At 44.7% G+C, this 25,598-nt stretch overlaps 7 protein-coding genes across 13 annotated transcripts in view; 3 read left to right on the forward strand and 4 right to left on the reverse strand.

Moving 5' to 3' along the window:
- Window positions 1–2,054, forward strand: part of LOC108036368 (putative polypeptide N-acetylgalactosaminyltransferase 9) — a 61,101-nt gene extending 59,047 nt beyond the window's left edge. For all 4 annotated transcript variants that reach the window (XM_017112451.3, XM_050888295.1, XM_017112450.3 and 1 more), the window contains one exon: window positions 433–2,054. In XM_017112451.3, coding sequence (XP_016967940.1) covers window positions 433–594 — 162 coding nt within the window. In that variant the 3' untranslated portion in view covers window positions 595–2,054. The remainder of the gene's footprint in view (window positions 1–432) is intronic.
- A 438-nt stretch (window positions 2,055–2,492) lies between these two features.
- LOC108036193 (uncharacterized) lies at window positions 2,493–3,296 on the reverse strand. The gene has a single exon (XM_017112183.1). The coding sequence runs from the start codon at window positions 3,294–3,296 to the stop codon at window positions 2,493–2,495; it is 804 nt and encodes a 267-aa protein (XP_016967672.1).
- Window positions 3,297–3,877: 581 nt separating this feature from the next.
- LOC108036191 (uncharacterized) lies at window positions 3,878–4,741 on the reverse strand. The gene has a single exon (XM_017112182.1). The coding sequence runs from the start codon at window positions 4,739–4,741 to the stop codon at window positions 3,878–3,880; it is 864 nt and encodes a 287-aa protein (XP_016967671.1).
- Window positions 4,742–5,270: 529 nt separating this feature from the next.
- LOC108036513 (trypsin-1) lies at window positions 5,271–6,394 on the reverse strand. Its single transcript, XM_017112718.3, has one exon. The coding sequence runs from the start codon at window positions 6,077–6,079 to the stop codon at window positions 5,306–5,308; it is 774 nt and encodes a 257-aa protein (XP_016968207.1). The 5' UTR covers window positions 6,080–6,394; the 3' UTR covers window positions 5,271–5,305.
- Window positions 6,395–6,550: 156 nt separating this feature from the next.
- LOC108036512 (cilia- and flagella-associated protein 161) lies at window positions 6,551–9,371 on the reverse strand. Its single transcript, XM_017112717.2, has 5 exons — window positions 9,355–9,371; window positions 7,611–7,711; window positions 7,043–7,558; window positions 6,886–6,990; window positions 6,551–6,824 (listed from the first exon to the last, which is right to left on the reverse strand). Exons 2-5 carry the CDS (start codon window positions 7,704–7,706, stop codon window positions 6,615–6,617), a joined length of 927 nt encoding a protein of 308 aa, XP_016968206.1. The 5' UTR covers window positions 7,707–7,711; window positions 9,355–9,371; the 3' UTR covers window positions 6,551–6,614.
- A 1,314-nt stretch (window positions 9,372–10,685) lies between these two features.
- On the forward strand, window positions 10,686–23,112 carry LOC108036511 (putative inorganic phosphate cotransporter). 4 transcript variants are annotated; one of them, XM_017112714.3, is made up of 6 exons: window positions 10,687–10,813; window positions 14,202–14,750; window positions 20,998–21,173; window positions 21,237–21,800; window positions 21,863–22,393; window positions 22,457–23,112. In XM_017112714.3, exons 2-6 carry the CDS (start codon window positions 14,687–14,689, stop codon window positions 22,670–22,672), a joined length of 1,551 nt encoding a protein of 516 aa, XP_016968203.1. In that variant the 5' UTR covers window positions 10,687–10,813; window positions 14,202–14,686; the 3' UTR covers window positions 22,673–23,112. The 4 variants fall into 4 exon arrangements, with proteins under 4 accessions (XP_043947778.1, XP_016968203.1, XP_043947777.1 ...); XM_044091843.2 differs by having other exon boundaries at window positions 10,686–10,813; window positions 20,998–21,800; XM_017112713.3 differs by lacking the exons at window positions 10,687–10,813; window positions 14,202–14,750 and adding an exon at window positions 19,214–19,598.
- A 276-nt stretch (window positions 23,113–23,388) lies between these two features.
- LOC108036308 (sodium channel protein Nach) lies at window positions 23,389–25,315 on the forward strand. Its single transcript, XM_017112317.3, has 6 exons — window positions 23,389–23,750; window positions 23,807–24,097; window positions 24,152–24,600; window positions 24,653–24,779; window positions 24,837–24,940; window positions 24,997–25,315. Exons 1-6 carry the CDS (start codon window positions 23,389–23,391, stop codon window positions 25,212–25,214), a joined length of 1,551 nt encoding a protein of 516 aa, XP_016967806.1. The 3' UTR covers window positions 25,215–25,315.
- Window positions 25,316–25,598: the final 283 nt, after the last annotated feature.

Below are 25,598 nucleotides of genomic sequence, written 5' to 3' on the forward strand. Positions count from 1 at the left end.
CATTTATCAGCATATTTTTTAACTCTGTAGGGAATGATAATAAATTGGATGGCTTCAAAAAATATTTCCACCTCAAATGGTTCCTGGAAGTATTTCATATCCGCCCCAATATATTTATGCAGCTTTCATATTCCAGAGATTAAATGTAAAACCAACTAGTAAATGAATTTCAGGAATAACATGCATCTTTAAAGCGTTGACTTTAATGTCGTTTAATTGCAAAAACAATAGAATATGTAATATTAAATTTACATTTCTTTCATTTATAAATCTTAGATTTAAGAATTCGAAGTTTCATAATAATTTGTATATTTTATTTTAAAATAATAAGCGTCTTTAATGAATTTTAATGATTTGAAACATGTTTGCTTATACTTGGAGTTAAGATATACCCGTATATACCAAGTCACCAACCGAATCCTCTCGTTCCAGTTCTGGACCTACCGCGAGAACACCAAGCAGCTGCACCACGGCACCTCCGGGAAGTGCCTGGCCATCAGCGAGAGCAAGGACAAGCTGCTGATGGAGGAGTGCAACCCGAGCCTGAGTCGCCAGCAGTGGACCCTCGAGAACTACGACAGCTCCAAGTTGTGAGGCTACTTCTATGCGAGGGGCAACCTGCTGTTGCCCACTTCGCGGCGACTCCCACAACCACGAGCATAGCGGCAGGATCGGAACAGAGAGAAGAGGCAGCGGCAGGACATGAGGTGGCGACAGGAGCTGGAGTAGTTGGGCTCCCCCGAGGCATGTGCAATAGGGAGCGAGACAAGGGGATTGTAGCGGCAGCAGCAGCACCACTTGCCATGCTATATAAATATTATTAAAATTTATATGTTTCCAAACAACAGAATAGGCGTACGTAGCATTAAGTACCACACACACATCCCCACAGACTAGACAAACAGACACTGAGAAGAGAACGAGAAGGACTGCTGTACAGTAGCTATAAGTTGATAGGTTTTCTAGACCTAAGTCGGAGCCCAAGGAGCACTTAGGATTAGGTTAATGGAGCCCCGGGCCAGGGACACGTGCTGGCCAACCAACCGAAGTCGTAGCGCAATTTTTGCATTTACATTTGTAAACATTTAGCACAATTTACGGAAAGCGTGAACCACCATGGCCAACGACGACGGGCGAGGGATGTCCGGATTATTTATGAATTTTACAAATGTCATCAAATGGCTCTGCGAAAGCCTCATTCCAAATATATGTTTTAGTGAGTAAGCCCTAGGCTAAGTCTGCGTTGGAAAGCATTTGGTGATAGCCTTTGTTTCGCCTGTGGCCCCGAGCATTCCCACACACTGTTTCTTATGCTTTCCTAAATGGCGAACCAAATTTTTGCTTTTATTTATTTCGTGTTGTGTTGCCTAATTTTTAGACGAGGAGCGTTGCCAAATTACGTTTAGGAGCTTAGATTTCGGGTAACTTAGTGTTCTCTTTGAAAATCCGTTGCATTTCCTTTCGTTGGATTCTCAAAACGACAACATATCCTATTCGTTGGACACAGCCAGCTTGTAGTACTTACAAATATCAGTTTCCGAACTACCGATATCACACAGATATATAGCGTTAGTCCCTAGAGGTTAGTTCATAATGCTAATGTGCATAGTGCCTTCTATTTATAACGAACGCATTCGTACCCGCGTGTTACGTTCGCATCCGTTCATCGAACTCTTCTAGAATTAGGCTAGGTCACAAGCACAGCGACTGTGTATATACTGTACTGTACAATTTCATATCGCATCCTGCAGAATGTGTACATAACTATGATTAAATACTGTTTTATTCGAGACTAAAACGTACATATTATATCAATACGATAGCCAAGAGTTGCGCATTGTTTTCCGTTTGCTATGTTTTATTCCAGCCAGCGAGCTTCACTGTAGGCGGCATTTACACTTTACGTACGAAACCAAAAGCCATAGGAAGTGGTCGATAATCTTTTTTAAACTAAACTTACAATAGTTCACTAAGCGCGTAGTAAATGTGTAGTAAGAACGCAAAATTGTGCAAGGAATCAGATACAGTTATGAATAAAATATGTGAATTGAAAACGTTGTTTTGTCTTAACTTGGGGTTTCATAAATGAAACATGGGTCAAAAGGCCCAAGGAGAGTTCTCCTTAAAGGAAGATTTACTGAATCGCTGCGGCTTACCTTCCATGTGCCAGCCATCTATGGGGCGGCAGCTGAACTAAGGGCCACCTGCCGGATTAGTTTTCGTTTGCATGTAAGCAATGTGTAGAGTGTCAATTAGGAGTATGTAAAATACTTTAAGTTTGTGTAAAATTATTGTAGCAAGAAGGTATGTCTATTTTCCACAGCCGAAGTTTAAATACCCTTGCAGACCAAGCCAAGTTAAGCAATATTTATTAATCATAATTAATTATTTATTATTGATGTTATAGAGACAAGATTCACAAGTATCACGCAAGCATTTGCATTTTAAGGGCACACAAACTCGTATTATTTCGACCGTAGACTTAGAAAAAATCATTGATTAGGCCGCTTGCGAGGAGTGAGCACCAGCACCTCGTAGGCATTGACGCCGACCTCCTGTCGCCGGTGAGGTATGAGTATCTGCTTGAGGGAGGGATGTACCTTGCCCAGCCGCATGATGCCCTCCAACTCATCGCGTCCCGTGTAGGTGACCTCGCCCCAGTGCGAGTAGCCCGTGGGCAGCGCCTCCTCCGGGTAGCTACCTTGCTGACCATCCACCCACTCGTAGTCGCAGTCCTTGAGCACCAGCACCTCCACCCCACCGGTTAACGCGTAGGCCTCACCGCCCCACCCTCCGTAGGCAACCTTCTCCTTGGGCACATAATGGGCGGGCAGCCGATCGTTATTGAAGTAGGCTCGTGCCACATAGGAGGCATTCCCGTTCTCGTTGACTCCGCTCTGAAGAGCGCCCTCGGGGGGCAGATACGAGTCCTCCGTCGTGGCGTCCTCATCCAGGTTCATGGGCACCCACTGAAAGTGGGTATCCATTTTGAAGAACTTTATCTCCGAAGGATTCTCATGCCCAGTCTCCGGAACTGAGGTAAAGTTTAGGTGAAGTCTGAAGACGAGGTGTCTGGGGCAGCAGGCCTGGCACTGTGGACAGGTGAGGGATCCAGTTAGCCAGTGGCTCAGGCAGTTCTCGTGGAAGACATGGCCACAAGTGTTGATGCCACAAACTTGGTCACTGGCGCGCAGGGACTCGTTGCATATAGAACACATCACATTCGATGCGGGGGATGAGTCAGCTGAGCGGATTGTGTCATCCGCACTCTTGTTTTCACTTTTTGGACTCTCCATGCCGCTGTTCTGCGCCTCACTGAGCTGGGGCAGACCGCGAATGTGTTTTTTATGGGCTCACTTTTTCGGGTGTCTACGGGAGAGAACGGATACCTACTCTTAGAAAAGTCTTATATTGATAACAAAGTTTGGCTCTTCGCAATATAAACAAAGTGTGCAATGCTGCGGACAAGCACTTGTGCTGGGTTAAATTTACCAATGTGGTTAGTAAACTTTTTTAAAAATAGTTTGAAGTACAGGGTAACGAATGCGGCAAGTCCCACTTATAGACACTAAATGGCGTGTTTGTGTGGTGTGCAATATCGGAAACAGCCGATTTGTAGCATGCATATCCCCATCTCTCTCGCACTCCCTTAAGCGGTCTCACTGGGAACTGATAGTCCATGCCATGCTTTATAAACGTTGTATTTTGGCTTGTCGAATAATACATATGTTGAAAGTGAGCTATGAGATGTAAGCACTTTTTTGATAATTGAGCAGTAGTACGATTTGTCAAAAAATATTTTATATAGTTTTATTTAATTTTTCAATCAATCATGGCCGCTGCAGTGCACAAGTAATACAAAAGACTTTCCAAAGTATCATTGGTCAGGCTGATTGCGTGGAGTGAGCACCAGGACCTCGTAGGAACTGACGCCAAACTCCCTACTCCAGATTGGTATGAACAGTGCCCTGTAGGAGGGATGGACCTTGCCAAGCCGCATGGTTGTGTTGCACACACCGCGTCCCGTGTAGGTGACCTCGTCCCAGCGCGCGTAGCCCGTGGGCAGCGCATTCTCCGGATAGGAACCATGCCGACCAGCCACCCACTCGTAGTCGCAGTCCTTGAGCACCAGCACCTCCACCCCCTCCGTAAAAGTATAGACTTTGCCGTTCCAGCCTCCGTGAGCAACCTTCTCCGTGGGCACATAATGAGCAGGCAGGCGATCGTATTCTAAATAGGTTCGTGCCACATACGAGGGATTCCCTCTGTCGCTGACTGCGCATTGAAGAGCTCCCTCGGGGGGCAGATACGAATCCTCAGTGCTGGTATCCCCATTCAGATTCATGGGCACCCACTGAAAAGGGGCATCCGTCTCATGAGATTCCGCTTCGGTTGACTCCTTATCACAAAGCTCCGTGACGGCACCAAAGTTTAGGTGAAGTCTGGAGACGAGCTGCCAGTGGCAGGAGGCGCGGCACTGCGGACAGGTGGTGGATCTCTTGAGCCAGCGTCTCAGGCAGTTCTGGTGGAACACATGGCCACAGGTGTTGATACTACAAATTCTATCCCTTCCGCGGAAGAACTCGCTGCATATGGAACACAAGAGTTTCAACGCCGGCAGTGAGTCAGCTGCCTTGGTTGTATTATCCGCACTGCTGCTTTCTGTTTTGTGACTCTCCATGTCGCTGTTCTCCGCCTTACTGATGCGAAGAATGCGAATCTGTTTTTTGCGTACCCTCATCTTCCTTTGTTAGGAGAGAACGAATTCCCAGCTCTTATAAAAGTCTTATATTCAGAGCTGACGGATTCTGTGTCCCCCAAAAATAACCAAATTTTATTAAATTGCATGAAATTTTAAAGATTGTAATAAAGATATTAAAGTTCTTCTCTTTTTTTGTTATTTGGCAACACTTCAGCTTAATCTTTGGCATGGGCCAACCCTAGAACAGACTTCCTAAGCCTCCGGTGAGATAGGAAATAGAAAGAAGAGCTTCTTCCAAGAGGGGCAGTAAGTCCGAATTACCAACGCTATCAGCAAATCCTTATCAGCAATATGACGTCAGAACCTAAAGTGAGATATTTTTTATTTTTTTAAATAAATATATTTTATTTGCATGATGGTTTAAGCTGCCTGAGTAGATCTACTTTGTCTCGCCGAAGTTAGCTTCCTGTTTTATCTGGAGATTATCCTCTAAAATAATTGATATACCTCCGAATGTTAAAAGTTAGTTTAAATAAAACATCGAGTTGTAATGCTGCTTTCGTTTTTATTAAGGTCGATAAGTAGGTGCTATGCCTTTTCCACTTAAACATTGGCGTTCTGCTTGATCCAGGACCTAAGGGCTCCCACATAGGTGTACATGGCCGGACGCCCCTTGGCCCCGCAGCCGAATCCCCAGGACACCACGCCGAAGAGCTTGCCATCGACGGTCAGCGGACCGCCGGAGTCGCCCTGGCAGGAGCTGACCTGGCCACTGGGATGTCCTGCGCACACCATGCGGTCCGTGAGCCCGGGGATGTTCTGGGAGTTGCAGTAGTCGCGGCTCCACAACTGGACCTGGGCGAACTTGAGGCGGTTGGGCAGCTGCAGGTTCTGGTTGATGGCGCCGAAGCCGCTGATCATGGCCATCGTGTCGGCCGCGTAGTTCGAGTCCGAGTCCGCCAGTTGGATGGTCTGGACTGCTCCTCCCATGGCAACCGGGCTGCTCAGCCTGATCAGCGACATGTCGAAGTCCTGGCTCTGCGGATTGTATTGCGGATGGATGATGAACTGGGCAATGCCGAAGGTCTGACCGTTGCCGGCGGCCAGATCGTTGGTTCCCACAATGGCCTTCATCTGGCCCGGATTCTGGCCCATGGTGCAGTGGGCGGCCGTCACGATCATCGTCTCGGAGATTAGGGAGCCACCGCAGTGATGGCGCCCATTCAGTTGGAGCGATACCTGATGCGGAAATTGTCCTGCGGCGGCAAACTGACCTCCGATGATCCGCGACTCCTCCGACGCATCCATCTCGCCGAGAACCGAAGCCACGGCGAGCAGAAGGATCGAAAGCTTTGCTAGATTGTTAACGGAAGACATCGCAAGGGTTGAGTGTGTCGAATGTGGTTCGCTTGTTCTCTATTTATAGGCCTTGTTTGGGGTTACGTTCGAGTGGTTTTATCGCCCGAACGGCACACTTTTGCGTGGGAAGAAGCCCTGATAAGGGGGAAACTAGGTGGGGGGTCAATATTTCGATTGCCAGCTCACTTTGTTAACTTAGGATTTCCCATAACAATAATATATATTTAATATGCTTAAATATTTCAATATGATTTATTGATTGTATATTTTTGTTCCTTCTGATTTGCCTAGAATAATATATTTAGAAGCCCTTCCAAGGCGTTAAACGCACTTGCCAATTATCTTAAGTACCGTCCCCATTTTTTTCTCTTCAAATTAAACCGCCAAATGCCAATTTCTATGTAGGCCAAACAGCAGGGGCTCGACCCGTCGCAGTTTATGTGCGAAATTTAAATGTCTGCCTCGTAAAAATCAAGTTCAAACACCATATAAGTGCTGTGCCTGTTCTTAAGAATATGTAATACATGTCGTAGGCCTTTACAGCTTTAGGAACTCAGTGGGACGAAGAATTTGAAGATTTTGATCCAGTTTGATGGCCATTGCTGATCATCCAAACGTTCTTCCACATCTCGTGCTTATAGATATTCCGATAGTTCTGGACGGATACCAGAAACTCTGGGCCAAACAGGGTTTGTATTAAAACATTTTCGGCAGCAATGTTTCGATTTGTGGTTCCATGCACAATCACCAAGGGGGTATTGCTCTATGGTTAGAGATATTAAATAAGATAACTAAACACTTAGATAAATTTGAATGGGTATTACAGGTATATCTTCCCCTTCGCTTTCGAAACGCTGTTTGGGATCCACGTGTCTGCAGAACCAGTTCGTGTAGGCCAGGGGTATATCGTTGTCAGGACAGTTGATTTTCTATAGGAAACGTTGGCTATATGACAACACTACCCTATTTGTTCCCACTTACACTGCGATGGACGAGTCCCAGGTTGAGGTTGAGCTCCCCGTTCTTGTGGGACAAGTAGGTGGCGTTGACGCCCTGCTGCAGATTGCACCGCTTGGGCCCGCTGTACAGGACAATGGGATCCTGCTCGGAGGCCATGCACTGCAGCTGGAACCGCTGTCCGTACTTGATGTTCTCCCCCGTGCGATCCCGACCATCTCCACTGACTATCTTGAAGGAGTTGCGCACACAGGGTCGCCTCGAGGGCGCCACAGTGAGCTCGCAGTCCTCGTGGATGGACTGGCTCTTGCGCACCACCTTCTCGTTGATCACCACCGAGAGGGCGGCATTCAGGTCGGAGGTGTCCATCTCACTGATGTTCATGTAGATGGGCATGAGCTGCACAATGGCCCCGAATATAATGGTCTGCTTGGGGGCAGCCAAGACGACCTCCTTGTGGAAATTGTCGTACAGAGTGCGGGCTTTTTCCACCAGAAGTTCGCCTCGGTCGCGCTGCTTCTTGAAGTTCACTATTTTGTCCTTAAAAATGGGTGTTTAATTGCCACTTAAATGTTTATACTTTATATTATACCTCCTCTAGGCAGTTTTCCTCCACCCAGTTTCCTATCCTCACACTGGGCTGAAAGCGGGCGGAAGTTGAATCCAAATCCCCAACTCTGCAGGGCATTTTGTCTAGAATTTATTTTCAAATGAAAGAAGATATTAGTTTTGATTGAAGCTAAGTATACGGTGTGGAGTTGGCGAATAAAATTTGGTATAGGAGTGTTAGATAACTAAAGGGTTACTAGATAGGCAAATTGAATAGGGATACCTATTACCAATAAATACAATTTAACTACCTATTTATGTATCATAACACTTGGTTAATTTCCCGCCTGAATTCCAACAATTTCACCACCTTTGGAAAGCAAAGCCTACTTTTAGGCACACATGGCAAATGTAATCTCTATGGTATGCCGCTGTTAATGTCCCACGCGGCGTATGAGTAATGTCAGAGGCAATATTTTGCTCTGGCACACATTTCCCAGCACTAAGTCATCTATTTGCTGCTCTCGGACAACTCAAACAGCGGTGATTGGCCCTGTTTGCCGTGGTTAAACTTCGCTAAGACCATTCGTGTCGGATTCTTGACGCTGAGGAGTCGGGCATCTTGGAACGGACATACTTGGGCGACGCCCCATGATCATTAGCAAATCCCCCGGTCGTCTGGGCCAAATATCGGTGACAAGATAAGCCATTTGTATCAACATTTAGCACATCGCCTGCTGGTAATTGTGCTCGTTATTCATTATCGCCGATGTCGGTTCGCCCCTGGCTGATTCGCTGATTTACCTGCTGGTGGGTAGATGTACCTGGCCGGATGGATCGGCGTGCTCATCACGTGAACGTGAGCAAGCAGCTCGGCCGATCTGCGGCACGTTCCTTATCTAGCCACTCGATTGCAATGGGGGCCATATGCGATATTGTCGCCGGGGCTCCGGGTTTTATGGCTGTATTTACCTCCGCTACAGGGCGCGCCTTCTAATCGAGACAGCCGATGTTCAGCTCGACACTGATTTATTTTATTTTGGCTTGCACCAGAATTTATTATGTCCCAGATCGCATTAGCAGGTTGCGAAAAAATGCTTGTAGTTCTATATTCCAGGGACTTTGGCTATTAACATTCCTATATCCCTATCATCTGGGCTCTGAAGTTTGTGAACTCGGACTAGGAGTCACTGCAATGGTAACTGGAACAGATTTAGGCACTAATCTAGTTAGTTTATTCACAACTAGATTTAGCTGCAACGTTCCGCTTGAGAAAAAAAATTATAATTATTGTTACCTTAGTGATAACATACCTGCGATTAGCACATTGTATATTGTTACGTAATCCGACACTCTCTTACTATTTGGGTAAATATAGAAACATCATAAATATTTTGAGCACGTCCATATATTAAAAGCTTCTATAACTTGCCAACAAATTCAACTACCTAATAAATACACGAAAAATAAATGACTGTTCCTATCAGTTTTAAGGATTTGTGACCGTATACCTATTGTATTTCTAAACTCGTTTTCAGAGTTATTTTCTATGGATTTCTATTTTCGAATTGTCTCATTCTATATTTCTGAAAAGATAAAAATAATATTGCAAAATAATCGTTATTAACTAGTGACTCTATTGATTATTGTTGTCCAACCCCTTCAGCTTGGTGATTCAACTTTGTATTCAGTGGAAAATCACTTGGAACTTCATCAAAGATAATTTCTTATAATCAAATAATAATACTTGTTCTCTGCCTTGCACCTGAGAATATGCAATCTATTACCTAAATGCTTGCACTTCACAAAAAAACTTCGTTATCTTGTAAAAAAAGATGAAAACGGACTAATTGCGTCAAGCGACATGCCCCAAAAAGCGTAGCAGATCGAATGTGGCTCTGGAGTATCTTCATCGATCCCCGAATTCAGTCACTAAAACACGTTCCCTCCTATCATGACTTTCGGAATACTATTAATGACGAGATAATGCGGTACGAACAACTGAAACGGATCGGTCAAATATGATTTGGCACGGGCAATTGAATGGCACTTAAGGCTGTCATACTTATAGGCCCCGTGATAAGAGATCTCTTAAGGGTTATACAGAGCTATGCGGTTGTCGGGCTAATCCGCTAACCACAATCCGAAATCATGTGACTGAGTTTTCCCCGGCTGGGTTGATCGTCCATTCATGGGCCGGGACCCTATATACCATACAGAGAACCCGGCTACTGCTGGTCAAGATTGTGTTTTACGACTCTTTATAGACCCGAAATCAGTTGATATTGGCTACCGCGAGCACACAACTGGCCTTAGCCTTATCGCTGACCACAGTTGGCTTATGGAGAACTGGTAGACCAGGAGAAAAGCAGCTGTGTGGGCTAGTACAGTCTTCTAGTTGGAGTACGATCATAGAGTGGAGTTTGATCATAAGCAAAGCAGCGAAGAAAGCATGATATATGATCCTATAAAGTAAAGTTATACCAATTTGATTTGCTATCCACTTTTATTTCTACATCTGTTTAGGGAGCACAGAGTTTATATGGAAACCCAAGGTACTTAGGTACCACAGCCATTTCTTGACGTCAGAGCCTGGTCTTTAGAGTCCCCCGCCATAAATCTTCTTACGGGGCTTGTCAATTTGTCAATATCGTAAAAGCCTCTTTCGCCCAGCGCCATGTGTCTCTCATGCGGGCGAGAGATTAACTTAATAGGTTGCCAGAAAGTGCGAGTGTGCTCACGTGAAAAGCACACGATTCGCGGCGCTGAGTGGAGTGTATTCTCTATAGAGAGGCCTGGTACACCCCGAGCATTACAGCTGCGGGCACTCTCCCCAACTCGGAATCGATTCGCAGGGTCAGCCGGCCGAAAAGTGGGAGTGAGATCCTCGAACGGCGGACCCACAACACCATTTGCCCGGCGTTTATAGCGCCGTTTTATTATCGCAAGGGGGCATTATCACCTGGCGCACGGGCATTTATCAGGCAAATGAAGCTCGGCCGGTGAATCAAGCCGAGCGCTTCGTGCTTCCTAGCGCCGGCGTCGCTGCCGCCGTCGACTGTGCCGCTCGGCGAGCAAAAGCAGAAACAGAATTATAAAAACGTTCAATTAGCCGAGGTAGTAAGTCATTACACTGGCAGCGCTCGTGGCGAGAGGAGCGAGTTGAAGGCCCCAAAAGAAAGTTTTTCGCATCGCCAGTGCGTGGAGAATTGCCCCTACGAGAAAGCCCGGCGCCAGTCCGTCCATGTGAGTGGTCCACCTAGCCCTAAGTTGAGTTGAGTTCCGTCGTGCCGTGTAAGTTCACCCATCCGCACCTCTGTTTTTGTCCGCAAATTCGCTGGGTTCCAGTTAATTGGAGCCACTGCAAAAAAGTGTATAGTAAGACTATTGAGAACGGAGCGTTACGAACAGCTGATGCGTATTTTTGAAAAGTTGTTTTCTCAGTGCGTTTGCGCGTGTGCCCGCGTTCGGCGGGAGGTGAGTGAGTTTCTGATTAAGAACGCCAGTCAATTAAGTCCACAATATTTAAAAATATGTTTTAATACTGCAAAAAAGCAGACGAAAACGAGTTAAGTAAGCCGAACAAAAGCACGGCTGTGTATTGTCAAGGAACTCGATTAAAGTGAGTGATTTACGATCACAAATGAAGCCTTATTTTGTGTAACCATACCATTCACTTCCACGCAAGTGGTTGGGTGATTAACGAGACTGCCAGCCCTATTTACTTTCATTTCGAATCCCCGTTCGATGGCCAACTCAAGTGCAAAAATGCGCGCCGATAAGAAGATAAGCCCGGCCAAGAGACATACCTCTTGAGACCCACAAGTCCGCTGATCCAAACAGTTTCCCACAGCGAAAACAGTGTTGGGATCTGATAATATATATTATATATTGCACAGAAAAAAACACACATAGTATAGTGCGTTTTGATTTGAAAATGTTGATATTATATGGGAGATATAAAAATTAATATGATAGATATATTTTAATGACCAGTTAGAGACTAATAAACAAGGGTATATTAATTATAACCTGTTTATTGTTTACTCCTAAAATGTTCTTAATTTGTTTACCCAAAATTCGTTGAGTAAAAATCAAACGCGCATCAAGACAAAGTGCTTTGCAACATTTTTTCCGAGTGCACAGCCACTCGGCCGCATCGAATGTGAATTTGAGTTGAGGTTGAGTCTCGGGCCTGAACTTGAACTTGAAAAGCTGACTGCAAGCTCTGGCAGCTCGTGGAAATGAAAACCGAGTTGCAACTGGAAATGGTGTGGAAATGCTGCCAGCAATTGGAACAAATAGCGCATGGCATTAACATAAATTAAGAGGAACCCATCCGCCATTAAAATGCCAATCTGCCAATCTGCGGTCGTCGAAAGTGAAGCGCTGGTGGAAAATTTGCCATTGCCTTGTCACGGATGCCTTGTATAAGCGACGAAGGCTGGTTTATGGATCGGCGATAAGGCCCAATTATGACACAATTAAGGCAATCTGATACCAGACGTCTTGAGTTGCTTTACGGCCTCTATAGCATCTCAGTCAGCCGAAAAAAGGGTGAATGAAGTGTAATTAGCACGTGTTTCGGGCCCAGAGGAAGTATCTGGTTTCGGGGTCCGGAGTTAGTATTGCCGTGCCATCTACGAGAGGTCCCCCACTCGATGGGTGCTCTTAGATAAGCGTATTTGATTTACGACCAACGTCACCCTCCTGGCAACCTATGCGGCTAGTTTTGAGAAGAACTCGAGCGACGGAGGGTCAATAAATCTGTCTGCCTGGGAATTTACAAGCACTCGGGCCAGGAGTGCTGAGAAGTATTCTATTGGCCATACTGAACTTTGCCAGCTTCTCTCTATGAGCCCACTTATTTTGCCCAAATTTCCGCCACTTCAGCGAATTCTTTAGCGCCCGGCGCGCTTTTCGATCCGATTAGGGGCGTTAGCAATATCGATTAGATTCATAAATTCTGGTGGGCCCCTCCACTGCATTAAATATGGCTTTGTGGCCGACCATAAATTTCGGGCTTTTATTAATATTTACTAATGCACATTTAATGCCAAGAAAATGCAGCTATAAACTACAGTTGCCGCGCAGTTGACAATTAGCCATAAACAATTGCAATTTAAATTTATAATACTACTTGTAGAGTTTCAGAGGCGTGTGCTGGAGATACCCAGACCCTCGGGGGACTTTCCCCTACTTATATTCTAACCACATTTATTAGAATTTCCTATGCCTTATGTAATACCTGGGTCAGATACCCGTGAGATCCGTGCCAGGAGTAGGACGTCCATCGCTGTCGACTGCTTCCAGCGATCTGCGGTCGTTTAACGGTAGCCGTAAAATGCAAAATCATCGCGACCAAGTTTGATTGGCCAAATGTTTACCCAAATGTCAGATTGCTAATTGTTTAAATTGATCCATATTTGTGACAGCGAGAGATCTTATTAAGTAACCATGGTGTTCACGTTTCTATTTTTGATCCCTGTCTAATAAATGTATAACGCAAAGCAAATACTGAATATCTCAGCTTGGCAGCGGGTCACTGGTTACACAATAAGAACAATCACAAATCTATTACGACTGATAGCGAGTGATAAAGTAATAATGCAAATAAATGTGCATACACCACGGCATTGTATTTAAATAAAAGGTTCTATACCCGTTCTATAGCGAACCAAACTAAGCCGGGCTTATCTCTTCTAAGAAATCTAGTTTATTTATATATTTAAGCATTTCTATTGCAATTAGTGGGGTGCCCACTTGACATGTTTATGGAATTTTTTCTGTGTTTGCCAGACTTTGGCATTCAAAACAGCCCAATTAAGGTATTGTGTGGGCTCAATTTCTAGGAAATTTGCGCAAACACTTTGAGAGAGCAGGTTTCTCAGCCGGCTGATAAAACTTTCCAAAACCATTTTTTGGGGCTGCTCTGACGTGCAAACAATTCGGCAACAATTGAAATTCGGCTCACACAAAAACTCAAGTGCGCAACTGTGTTTTTGTCACATTGACGGTGGCTTTTTTAACTTAAATACATGTAGAATCAAAGCGCTGTTATAATCAATTTACCTGGAAATATGCCGCGCAAAACCGCGTAACCAGTTCCGTCAAAAGGGAAACATTGTTTTGAAAACCCAAAAATACATATATATATGAAAACGTAAAAGTAACAAACACATTACATCATCAGGGAGCCGAAATTGTCGATATGTGAGTGGATAGGCTCGGAACGAGATAAGTAGAGCTATAAGGTTAATTACACGGCCAGTTTGCGATATAAATGCAAATATTAAGCCAGCCTTGCAGTGCCACCCATGAAAAAGGCAGCCAAGGTCTGCTCCGCACAGAACGGGCTGAAAATCAAACTCGGATGGAACACTGTACCCCACATCGATCGGTTATTATAGATTTGCAAAATCACTGTATCAAATATTTGATCGCCGGCCGCTGTTAACTGGGAAAACGTGTGTAGGGCGACTGACTCGTGAGCTCGCGAAATCAAATGCCAATCTCGCCTCGGCATGACGGTGGACATTTCGCAGGCGGCGACACTTGCCGTTTGCCCAACCAATTGAAGCCGATAGCCTGCTAAATTTATCAAACTAATTTGTTCACCGCTCTCTGCTTTCAGATTAACATCTCCATCTGCCGAGCTCCGAGATCTGAGATCCGAGATCTGAGATCCGCTGGCGAAGTGAGGGGATCCGCATCCCGAAGAGCGACGGTAAACAGCGAATAAGTCGTGCAAACAGCAGACTTCAGACAACAGACGTCTCAGTGGGACCCAGTGCGAACCTGAATCGGGGCTTATTTAAGGCCCGCTACCCGCTGACTGTCAATCAGAACAATTCAAGCTGTCGCCGGCAGCAGATCGCGAGTGAAGAGGTCCGAAGAACCGGCCAGAAGAAAGCCGCAGAAGAATTGCGCAACCCAGAAAGACGGATCGGTGGGGAAAATTCCCCGGTTAAGCTGCAAATACACCCCCAGCATATTTGCTCTTCGGCATTGTGTGCCGTATTGTGATATTTAAACGCGCCACCTGCAGCGTCGTCATCAATTTGTTTTAACACTCCGTGTTTAACCCAAACAAAGCCCGCTCATCCATCAAATACCAAGATGTCCGCGTCGAAGGAGGCCATTTGCGGCAGCACCGAGAAGGATCTGGAGAAGCCAGCCTTGGGTGAGTTTTCATCGAGGATACAGAAGTCTCTATGAGACAGTGGAAAGAGTGTGGGAGCGTGCCAGGCCAGCACAGTGAAATGGTGTAATATTTGCCAATTACAGCCCAGATAGCTCACAGTTGTCATAACACTTATGGCTGAGATAAATCTGAATTGTCATTACGCTTTTTGCTAACCAATTACAAGGGGATTGTTGGGGATGTGACAAAAACACCATAAATACAAAGGCTAATAAGATAGAACAAATGGGAAGGTGTGCTTAAGATGTAATTCTTAATATGGGTAGGGGTATTTATAGGGTATTGTTGTGATAGACTTCATAGCCCTGTTTTAAAAATGTTATTGTATGCAGTGAAATATTAATAAGTAGCCTGCAACTTCTGCCAGAATTAGCACACTACCAGTTATTAATCTTTTAAAACCCCTCATTATGAAGTGATATCCCCCACAATAATGATCGGTGATCCAGATAATATGCATATGCGCCTTTGCTTTCTTTTCCTCGAACAATTACCCGCTAGGTTTGCAATCCATATGACGCACTCCCCCAGTCTATGATTTCAGTCTACCGGCTAATTGCCCCATTTATCGCTCATGACAAGCCACTCGGATATGTGTCCCAATCGCTGAGCCATATAATTTATATTTATCAGTTGCTCGAAATACTAAGCAAGTTGACTGAACAAAACAGAACCTGTGCTGAAAACGTAGCTCACGTTCTCGCCCTGCCATTTCGCAATCGTTAAACTCAAAAATTACACTTGAAGTCGATTGAATGGGCTCCTCACTGCTGCTCCGGGAGTCCACTTGATTTAAATAAGCGAAATCCGCCCGAAAATGGATGAGAAGGTTGCCGCCAAACGGAAGTTATTTGTTATGCAACGAAAATGAGGATAAAAATAAATCCATTAATGACAAGAGTCGCCAATGCGTGAGCCAAATTCACAATTAACGTGTGACACACAGTCGGCAGTTGGCGAGGGAAATTGGTTTTCACATTTTGTGATGACATGCGATATGTTTTATCATAACAAAAACTAACAAGGTGATTAAAATGAAGATGTTTATAAATTATTTATTTCTTGAATTCAATAACAGGTAGGAATTCAAACGTTTTGAGATAAATACTTTACAAAATAAGGTTTTTTCCATATAAGCATTGTTACATATTTTTAACTCCGTCTTAAATTTAGCTAAAATTTTTATAAACATATTTTTTTTTGGTAGGCTATACAGTTGAGTCAACAACTTGATAATATGCCTATTATTCGCCCCTTTTCGGACAACCAAGTGGCTTGTTTACGCTGTCTTTGCTTCCTTAATGTTTTCTAAACAGAAGTCGTCTGCTCGGCACTTGACACAGTTTGTTTGAGTTCCCGGTTTACCTTTTTGGTGCCCGCTGGCGTAGATTCACCCGACTGAAACCGGTTAGCCGGCAAATGCAAAAAAATCTGGCCAAAAAGCAGAGCTATAAATGCCAAATTCAGTACGTGTTTATAACCGTGCAAATGAACCCTGCAAGGCGACCGAAAAACTCGATTCGCGGTTAAGGTCGATGGGGGAAATGCACTCGCCTTGGGATTCCGCCGAGAACTTTTCGCTTTTTACTTTCATTAGCCAGTACAGAGCCATGTTAGCTCTTCGTGTCGAGAATGGCGAAATGGGGGCGATTTTCGGTCTGGCAGACTGCCGAGTGGCTGGCTTTTGGCCCTGATATTGACACTAGAAGCGGTGGCCCTCTGGTTTTGTCATCTTGCGACATGCCATCCGTTAATTGGATGGCACTGCGAATAAATTATCTATTCAATTTCCCAGGCAACGCCCCCGCAGTTTGGAATCGTATGTGGAGGTGGGTGGCATGAATGGATGAAAAAACCCCCAGTAATTTAACAAAAGGCAGGCAGAGTGTTGAATCAGCGACCTGTTCAGAGCGATGCGCTCGACTGGAGCCCCATATCCGTTCTATATTTCCAGGGGATGATATATATCTGGTGGATACACATATAGTATGGTTGGCGCTGACGTCTCGGGGCACTGTCGTAATCCGATTTGCAACCCATCTCAGCGCGACTTGCTAAATTGAAAAATTGCTTTTACAAAGTAGGTTTCCATTTTAATGCGGGCAAGCGGGATGGCAAGCACTATAAACTTTTCAGTTTGGACAGTTGAGAAATTCCTCATTTTTTAAGATCGTGACTTTTGCTACTTTTTCGCAGAGTAGTATATAATTTTTTTTTGCGACAGTGAGTGGCATGCAAATTACTCATCTCATCTCTTGAGTGGGCATGTTACTATTTTTATAGATTACAATTACCCCGAAAATAGCCAAGACATTCATTCAGGCAGTGCTATCTGCGTTTTCACCTGCAAAAGGGAAACCGAAATAGAAATTACAGAGCAATTAACCCAAAGCCACAGTAGCTGAATCGGATCTATCTGATAAATAATCTCCTGCTGACTTCAGTCTGACCTTCTAGTAAAACAAAGCCGCCTCTTTATGGCCGCCAATATTTTCGCTACTCTTTAGCACCTTTTAAGATACCCGATACCAGGAACCCCCAAACGCGACAAATACCCGTTGTTTATGTTTAAATTGAGTTGAAAGCCAAATAAACGCCAATTGTGGCTTATTATTATGGCTGGCTCGGGTAATTCGGGGCCTCTTGCACACCCAGAATTCCCCAGAATGTTCCCACACAATTATTCACTTACAACTCAATGGGAGAAGAAAGCAGAAGTTTCCATGAAATCCCAGTAACTTATGTTCAATACGTAATTGCGTTACGCTACGTTAAGCTCACCCCAAAAGCAGGCAGCGAAAACGTAACAAAGGCTTGTAGACCTCATGTAGATAACATGTAAAGTAGTTAACTCTTTCAAACACCCATAAATAGTTATTAATATAATCGCAATCACTTCTCTTGGCGAACCAAAATAGTTCGCCAGAGCTGGCAGACAAAATGAAAAATCACTTAATTGCTGTGGGCGCGCACAACTGTACCGCAGCCTGACCATAAAGAATTCCATTAGGGGATTTGCCAAAAATACACCCTACATACACTTAAATAATTAGAATATGGTATACATCAAAGTAGACAGGGTGAATGGCGTCTCTTTTTGTCACGAGAGCTCGCCAGACACGCTCAATGTCGGCTAACCACAATTAACACAAAAGGAATCACAATTAAGAGGGCAGGGGACGAAGGGGCTTGAGCTATAAAAGTTCTATGCGAATATCTCGGTTTTGTAGACTTGTTGAGCACGGATCGCCATTAAACTTGGTATATGTTATAAGAAGGAGTTAAAATAATGTTATAATGTTAACTAGCTTTTAGAATATTTCAAAATATATATCATATCATCATTATATCGGCTTGTCTCAAGCCCCCTCTTTAAGATTTAAAATCAATCTTTAACTACAGTTCTCATAGTAGATCATTCCCCAGTCGTCGCGATTTTATCGGATTGGCGAATTGAACTTGTGAGCGGAGGCAGGCGACAAACACGTGTCCGTCTCAGCCGGCGGCGGCTTTCAGAGCGGTCCGCTCGCACACTCTATATATAGGCAATCACTTGGGCGATTCAAGCGTGACTGTAGATATTTTTACAGTTTCAGCTTTGGTCTCGCTCTGCGGTTTGTTGAAAAGATAAATAATGATAAAATCTAAACAATAGGGCGCGTTTTGTTCTGCCTTTGGGCCTATGTCAAAATTAGCAACGATTTGTCAAAGCGATTAAAATAGGGTATATATTTTGGCGTGACCCGTAATTGCCCAGAAAGCATATTGTGCACCTTGCGGGGGCGCCTCCATATAGCGGCGACGCATTTCTATGACTTCATCCTGGGTCTCTAAGCATACACGAAAGTAGTATGTCTGTACGGCTTGCTTTTGTTAAGGGTCGCTACTTGAAAAACTAAAAATCTAGACTTCTCAGGAAACGGAAGACAAGACCCAAAAATATTTAGTAATTTTTTAAATAACCCAACGAGAGCAGCCGCTGTTACCATAATCACTTAGCTGTGCATATTTTAGACAGCGCGTGTACTTCGTCTTCCATGTGCCGAAAGTCACGAGATGTGAGTGTGTACCATGCTTACGTACATCCGATATAATTAGACGTATATACTGTGCACGGGTGCTGTGTGCGATTTCTTTGACTTTGGGGCGACTGAAAAGTTCACTCTATCAATTGACATCAATCGCCGGCACCGAAATGATGCATTATGCAGGGCAGAACTTTCCATCGCCTCACTTAATTAGTCGAAATCTGAACGCTAAAACTGATGTAATCACCTAGCGGCGGCGAGAGCGACGCCGGCGCAGAGGAATACCTATTCGAGCGGTCGTACCGCACAGTCACTCGTTCTATATCCGAGCCCAATAGCCGCAGATGTACTCATATGCTCGTACACCATACCCACAGCCGTGGCCGCAGTTTATAAATGAAGGCGGCGCGCAACAGTTGGCGCTCAGTAGGAAAAGCTATAGCCAACGGGCCGGGAGCGAGCAGAACCCACTCAGTTGACCGCTCAACGTCGGTGGCGCAACACACTATTATCGCCAGCTCTTACCCGAAGACCCGGAGTTCAACCAGCCCGCGATATGTTACGGTCTACAGCCGGCCAGGTCGACAGATAGACAATGAAATGGTTTAAGCGTGTGCGCAAAAAGTCTTGAGCTCGAGAACAAACCGAACTAGAAAATACCGAATTTAGCCAAGTTAAGGGTAGCTCTCGTACACCATGCCCTTCCGACGCAGCAGTCTGAATCACCGCCACCGCGATGGCCATGTGCTGGTGTGGAACCAGAGGAACCTCAACGAATCTCTGGAGCAGCAGCCGCAGAGTAAGCTAAAGTCGGAGATCTTCTTTAAAGTGATCTATCAATATATCATTTTCGAGAAGCAGGCAAATGTAGCTATCTTGTAGATAGCTCAAACTATTTTTCCTACACCCCTGCGTATGCGTAATATCACGGGGGCCCTCTGTTCTCCGGCCGTGTTCTTCACACCCCGCAGACAGGTTTCTTCCCCTTGGACTTATTTCGCGCGACTTACACGTGCTGCTCCCCATCGCCAGATTGCTGCCAACGAAAGCAAACTCGGCGGTTGTGCAACACGAGACGCTGGTGGAAAATGAGGGAAAACCAAAGCAAAAAGCGAGCAAATCGCGCGATTAAATGCTACGTGAGCGAAAATAAACGGCGAGCGAACAACAATATTTTTAAAATTAAATTTGATTCGGCAATTCTGCGGTTTCGCGCTATTGTTTATGTCAAAGTTTTTTGTTTCGCAAATTATGGGCAACTAAATTCCAATGAATCCGTCGGGTTATTGAACAGAAAAAAGCTTATCGCTCAGTTTTTGATTTGCTACGGGCGGCCAAAGTTCATTAGTTTCGAAAGTAAATTGCCTTAATTATTTCTGCCGGCAGCCTTGAACTTTCCATGCGTCACCCTCTAATTGAGCCATAAAGACCCCAGCCCAAACCCAGCCCCAAAGCCCAGAAAGCAAGCGCAACTGTACTGAAATTGGGATTTCTGGGGAAGCTCACGTGTTCCACGGCCGTGAAAATTGCTGGAACTGCCGGCGATTCACGTTTGTCAAATGACACAAACGGCACTAAAAATTACTAATACTCACCCACCTCAGCGTAAACAATTGCCTTCATCGTAATACACAACGCGATCTCGGAATATGACTCTCAGAGGCAATAAAATGGAATAATTGGGGGGAGCAATGCAAAATACGACCGGCAATTGTGAAATTTAAGAAGAAATCAGTTGGTTATCGCAGTACGACGAATAAATATTTTTAATGGGAAGTTCAAAATTATACATATCTGAGCAGCAACTTGGTAGGGCTTTCTATCGCCCATGATTCACTCAGCAAACCCGCCGAGAATCTTATCTCAATTCCGAGCAACGAACCTTGAGCTAAGCAAGCCCCAGACCAGATTACATCTTCATATCTCTCGGATTTAGCCTCGATATATCTGGGTTATTTCTGCATTTCCGAAACACCTAATTGGCTAGCTAACATTAATAGTTGTTGACAAGACTTCCGCCTGGCGTAGATAAATTAAATAAAAATGCTTATTGCTCACTGACGCATTCACTGATTTAGCAAGATAAATCAGTTTTCTCAGGCTCTCTTGGGAACATTTTGGCAGCCCCTAGACTCTTGGTGTTCCTCTTTTTAATAGAATGTTCCACTAATTCTCTTAAATGTATCTTTTATTTTCAGGATGCTTTGCCACCCGCTACTTTGTGACCTTTATGCTTTTCCTGGGCATGGCCAATGCCTATGTGATGCGCACCAACATGTCGGTGGCCATAGTGGCCATGGTCAATCACACGGCCATCAAGTCTGGCCAGGAGGAGGAGTACGATGATGAGTGCGGAGATCGGGATATCCCCATTGTAAGTAGCTCTTACAAAGCTCCATCTTTGAGTCATATTGATAAATTATCTGACCCTTTTCAGGACGATTCCCAGGATGGCGAGTTTGAGTGGAACTCAGCTCTGCAGGGCTACATCCTGTCCTCCTTCTTCTACGGCTACGTCATCACCCAGATTCCCTTCGGCATCCTGGCCAAGAAGTACGGCTCCATGCGCTTCCTGGGCTACGGCATGCTGATCAACTCGGTGTTCGCCTTCCTGGTTCCCGTGGCTGCTCGCCAAGGCGGAGTCTGGGGTCTGTGTGCGGTGCGCTTCATCCAGGGTCTGGGCGAGGGTCCCATTGTGCCCTGCACCCACGCCATGTTGGCCAAGTGGATCCCCCCCAACGAGCGGTCCCGAATGGGAGCTGCCGTCTATGCGGGCGCTCAGTTTGGAACCATCATTTCGATGCCACTCTCCGGATTGCTGGCTGAGTACGGCTTTGATGGCGGCTGGCCATCCATCTTCTATGTGTTTGGAATTGTGGGAACCGTTTGGTCCATCGCCTTCCTGTTCTTCGTGCACGAGGATCCCTCTTCGCATCCCTCTATTGATGAGCGCGAGAAGAAATACATCAATGACGCGCTCTGGGGATCTGATGTGGTCAAGGTGGGTTTTGAAATATCAAATCACTTAAAGAAGTTCTTAACACATTCCTATACCATTTTCAGAGCCCGCCCATTCCCTTCAAGGCCATCATGAAGTCGCTGCCCTTCTACGCTATCCTGTTTGCCCACATGGGTCACAACTACGGCTACGAGACCCTGATGACCGAGCTGCCCACCTACATGAAGCAGGTGCTCCGCTTCTCCCTGAAGTCGAACGGTCTACTCAGCTCCCTGCCCTACCTGGCCATGTGGCTCTTCTCCATGTTCATCTCGGTGGTAGCCGATTGGATGATCAGCTCGAAGAGATTCACGCACACGGCCACCAGAAAGATGATCAACAGTATTGGCCAGTATGGTCCTGGTATCGCCCTGATCGCCGCCTCTTACACGGGCTGCGACCGGGCTCTGACCCTGGCCATTCTCACCATTGGAGTGGGCCTGAACGGAGGCATCTACTCCGGCTTCAAGATCAACCACTTGGACCTCACCCCGCGTTTCGCCGGCTTCTTGATGTCCATCACGAATTGCTTGGCCAATTTGGCCGGTCTTCTGGCGCCCATTGCTGCGGGCCATCTCATCTCCGATCCCAGCAAGGTGGGTTTGGGTCTTGGTACATTCCAGAAAAATTAATATTAAAACAATTATTTCCCCTTACAGCCCATGATGGGTCAGTGGCAGATCGTGTTCTTCATCGCCGCCTTTGTGTACATCATCTGCGGCACCTTCTACAACATCTTCGGCTCCGGCGAGCGTCAGTACTGGGACAACCCCGAGGACGACGAGCAGAAGCCGGCACTGCAGACGACCAGCACCACCACCCCGCAAAGGCTGAGCAACGGCAGATCGGTGCCAGCGGCCATCTCCAGCTCCTAGGACTACAAAAAGGCCGTAGTATTAACCATAGTCGCCCGTCATTAACATTAATCCGTACACTATACGAAACGCGTAGTTTAGTCCTTCATTTAGTTAGCTATTTGTTAAGCCAAAAGTTGTTAATATTGATAGTTAGCGTTTGATATATTCCTATACATGCACCGCTACAAAAAAAGACAGTAGGCTTCCCATTGTAAAGGAATTGGGAACTCAAACCGAACCCACACCAAATCGAGCACAAATCGTCAACTTTAGTTAGGGAAATCGAGGTCTACCATTGCAAATGCGTAACTTTCTTATCTTATTGTGATAGCGACAGAGTTTAGTTCTCTCACTGATTTGTTTTGAAATTAAATGATCCGCTCAAGCGAACATTGTTAAGAAAACAACCAAATGTATGAAAACCATTAAAAACTATTAGTTTAAGAAAAAACAAAAAATAAGAATTTATTTCAATAAGGGAATGGGAAATCTAAGGGGAAATTTTAAACAACATATATACCCTTAATATCTATAAATTTTCGATACAAGTATGTCCAAATTAATATACTTACTTACTTGGTCTCGTATCCTGTCTTTCTGGGGTGGCTCACCCTTGAAGTCTAATTCGTTAATAATAACCACTTGTCAGGATATCAAGTGAATCCATCTTTTCAGTCTGGTATATAAATGCCTCACAAACACAAAAGACATTAGTTGGAGTTCAAATAGTTCAAATGGGTCACGAAGAGGAGCTGAAGCCGGAGCAAGTGGATCTGAAAGTGTACCCATTTGTGGGTTCCCTGCGCCGCACTTGGAGTGACTTCTGCGCCACCAGCAGTATCCATGGATTGAGATACACCCGTGACGAGGACACCAATAAGATAGTCCACCTTGTGTGGCTGCTGATTTCGCTGGTGATGTTCATGTGCGCTGTTGTTATGGCGCACACCTTCTACTTGGACTATCGCAGCAGTCCCACCCGAATGAATGTGGAAAGTGACCACACGCCGGTGACGAACCTTTACTTTCCACCGGTCACGATTTGCCCAGACGTACTCTTCAACATGCAAAAGTCCAAGGCTTTTCTTAACACCCTGTAAGTCTAAGAAATATTCTCCTTAGGATATGATGTATAGTAATATATCTTAACAGACACCTCCCCCAAGCTGCTGAGCTACCAGGCATTCTTCGAAAACTTCACATTTTCTATGGTTTTATGCTGGATGATGAGCGGTATTCTTCGCAGGACATTGAAGAAATGGAGACCTTGCTTTATTTGAACAACCTAACAATCCAACAATTTGTGGAGCACCTACGATGGGATTGCGATGAAATTCTGTATCGCTGCAGATTTAATGGCGATATTTTGGATTGCTCTAAGATTTTTCAGTTATCCAAGACTTTTTTCGGGCACTGCTGTTCGTTTAATTTGCGGCAGAAGGGGTTGGTAAAAGTAATAATTTAGGTAGCATCGTTTATTGATTATTTGTTGAACAGTCTCAACTTCACCGCCCAGCGAGCCATTGGAAGTCAAAAATATGGTTTGTCCGTGATTGTAAGGTACAAAGACGACAGCTACGATCCAGTGCAATCGTATTCCTACGGCGTAAAGCTGCTGATCCAAGAAGTAGATGCCTTTCCCAGCGCTCATGCTGCTGCCAAATTTGTAGCCTTCAACACGGAGACTTTCGCCGCCCTCAGACCCCAAGAAACCTTTTGTTCGGCTGCTGTCAAGGCCCTAACTATTCAGGACAGAAATTGCGTTTTTCAAAATGAGTTCCCTCTTCGGTATTTTTCGGATTATGTGTACCCCAACTGCGAGCTTAATTGTAGGGTCACCAACATGGTTAAGTTCTGCGGCTGTCACACTTACTTTTTCGACTTTAATCGCACTGCGGATAGGATATGTACTTTTAGAGATATTCCCTGTCTAGTGGATAATTTTGGTAAGTAATGAGACTTAGAAGAAATTCTAGGAATGTACAACTTTTCTTTCAGCTAATATAATAACAAGGAAAAAGAGCACCCAGTGCTATTGCCCGCTTACCTGTGAACACTTTGATTATGATGTGCAGATATCTAATTTTCCTCTCCAGCTCAACATGCCAGTACCGGATAAGTTTTAGTAAATAACTAAAACATTTTTGAAAGATACTATTCTAACGAAGAACTTCCCTTTCAGCTCGGGTCTAGCCAAAAACGATGGGGTACTGCATGTCTTTATCAATTCCTTCAGCTATCGCCGCCTACGACGTGACTTGCTTTCCAATATGGTTACTTTGGTTTGTAAGTCAACTATGAAAATTACAATAAAATTTGTAACTAACTAATTTATTTTTCAGCAAATCTTGGCAGTGCCTTTAGTCTTTTTGTGGGCATGAGCATGCTCTCAGTGGTGGAGATCATCTACTATTTTTCAGTAATTCTGCGCAAGAACTACAATATGGAATGTGAAGCACGCAACAAGATGCTTCGTAAGGAGCCAAAGTTCGCACTGCCCAAAGCAAATGACACTCACAATGAAGACAAGAAATCAGTTTTCATAATTCACAAATCGTAATCAGCACGATTGCAGAAAATAAAAAATATTGTCATAAATTAGAGCAATAAAATTGGCTTCAAGCTAAATGAACTATTCCCTTTGAAGGGGTATTACGGTTACGATTATTTGTCAGTCATTTATTTATTTTAATTAATTTTAGTTTAGAACATTTTTTTTTAAAATACACGTAAACCTAAAAAAAAGCTTCACAGCCTAGGAGCATTTAATTTTTGGAAGAATTAATTGCCCATCATTTTAAAATCTTTTAAAGCTTGTATAACCAATCAACAACAAGAAAGGGTATCTTTAAACCGACGAATCTAATCTGGGTGCCTCATGATCCCCTGGGAAAGCCAAGATACTTGCGACTTGCAAATATCTACTCTGCTATCGCGTATTGCC

The sequence above is a fragment of the Drosophila biarmipes genome, chromosome 2R, assembly GCF_025231255.1.
Source record: "Drosophila biarmipes strain raj3 chromosome 2R, RU_DBia_V1.1, whole genome shotgun sequence".
In the NCBI taxonomy this organism is placed as follows: domain Eukaryota; kingdom Metazoa; phylum Arthropoda; class Insecta; order Diptera; family Drosophilidae; genus Drosophila; species Drosophila biarmipes.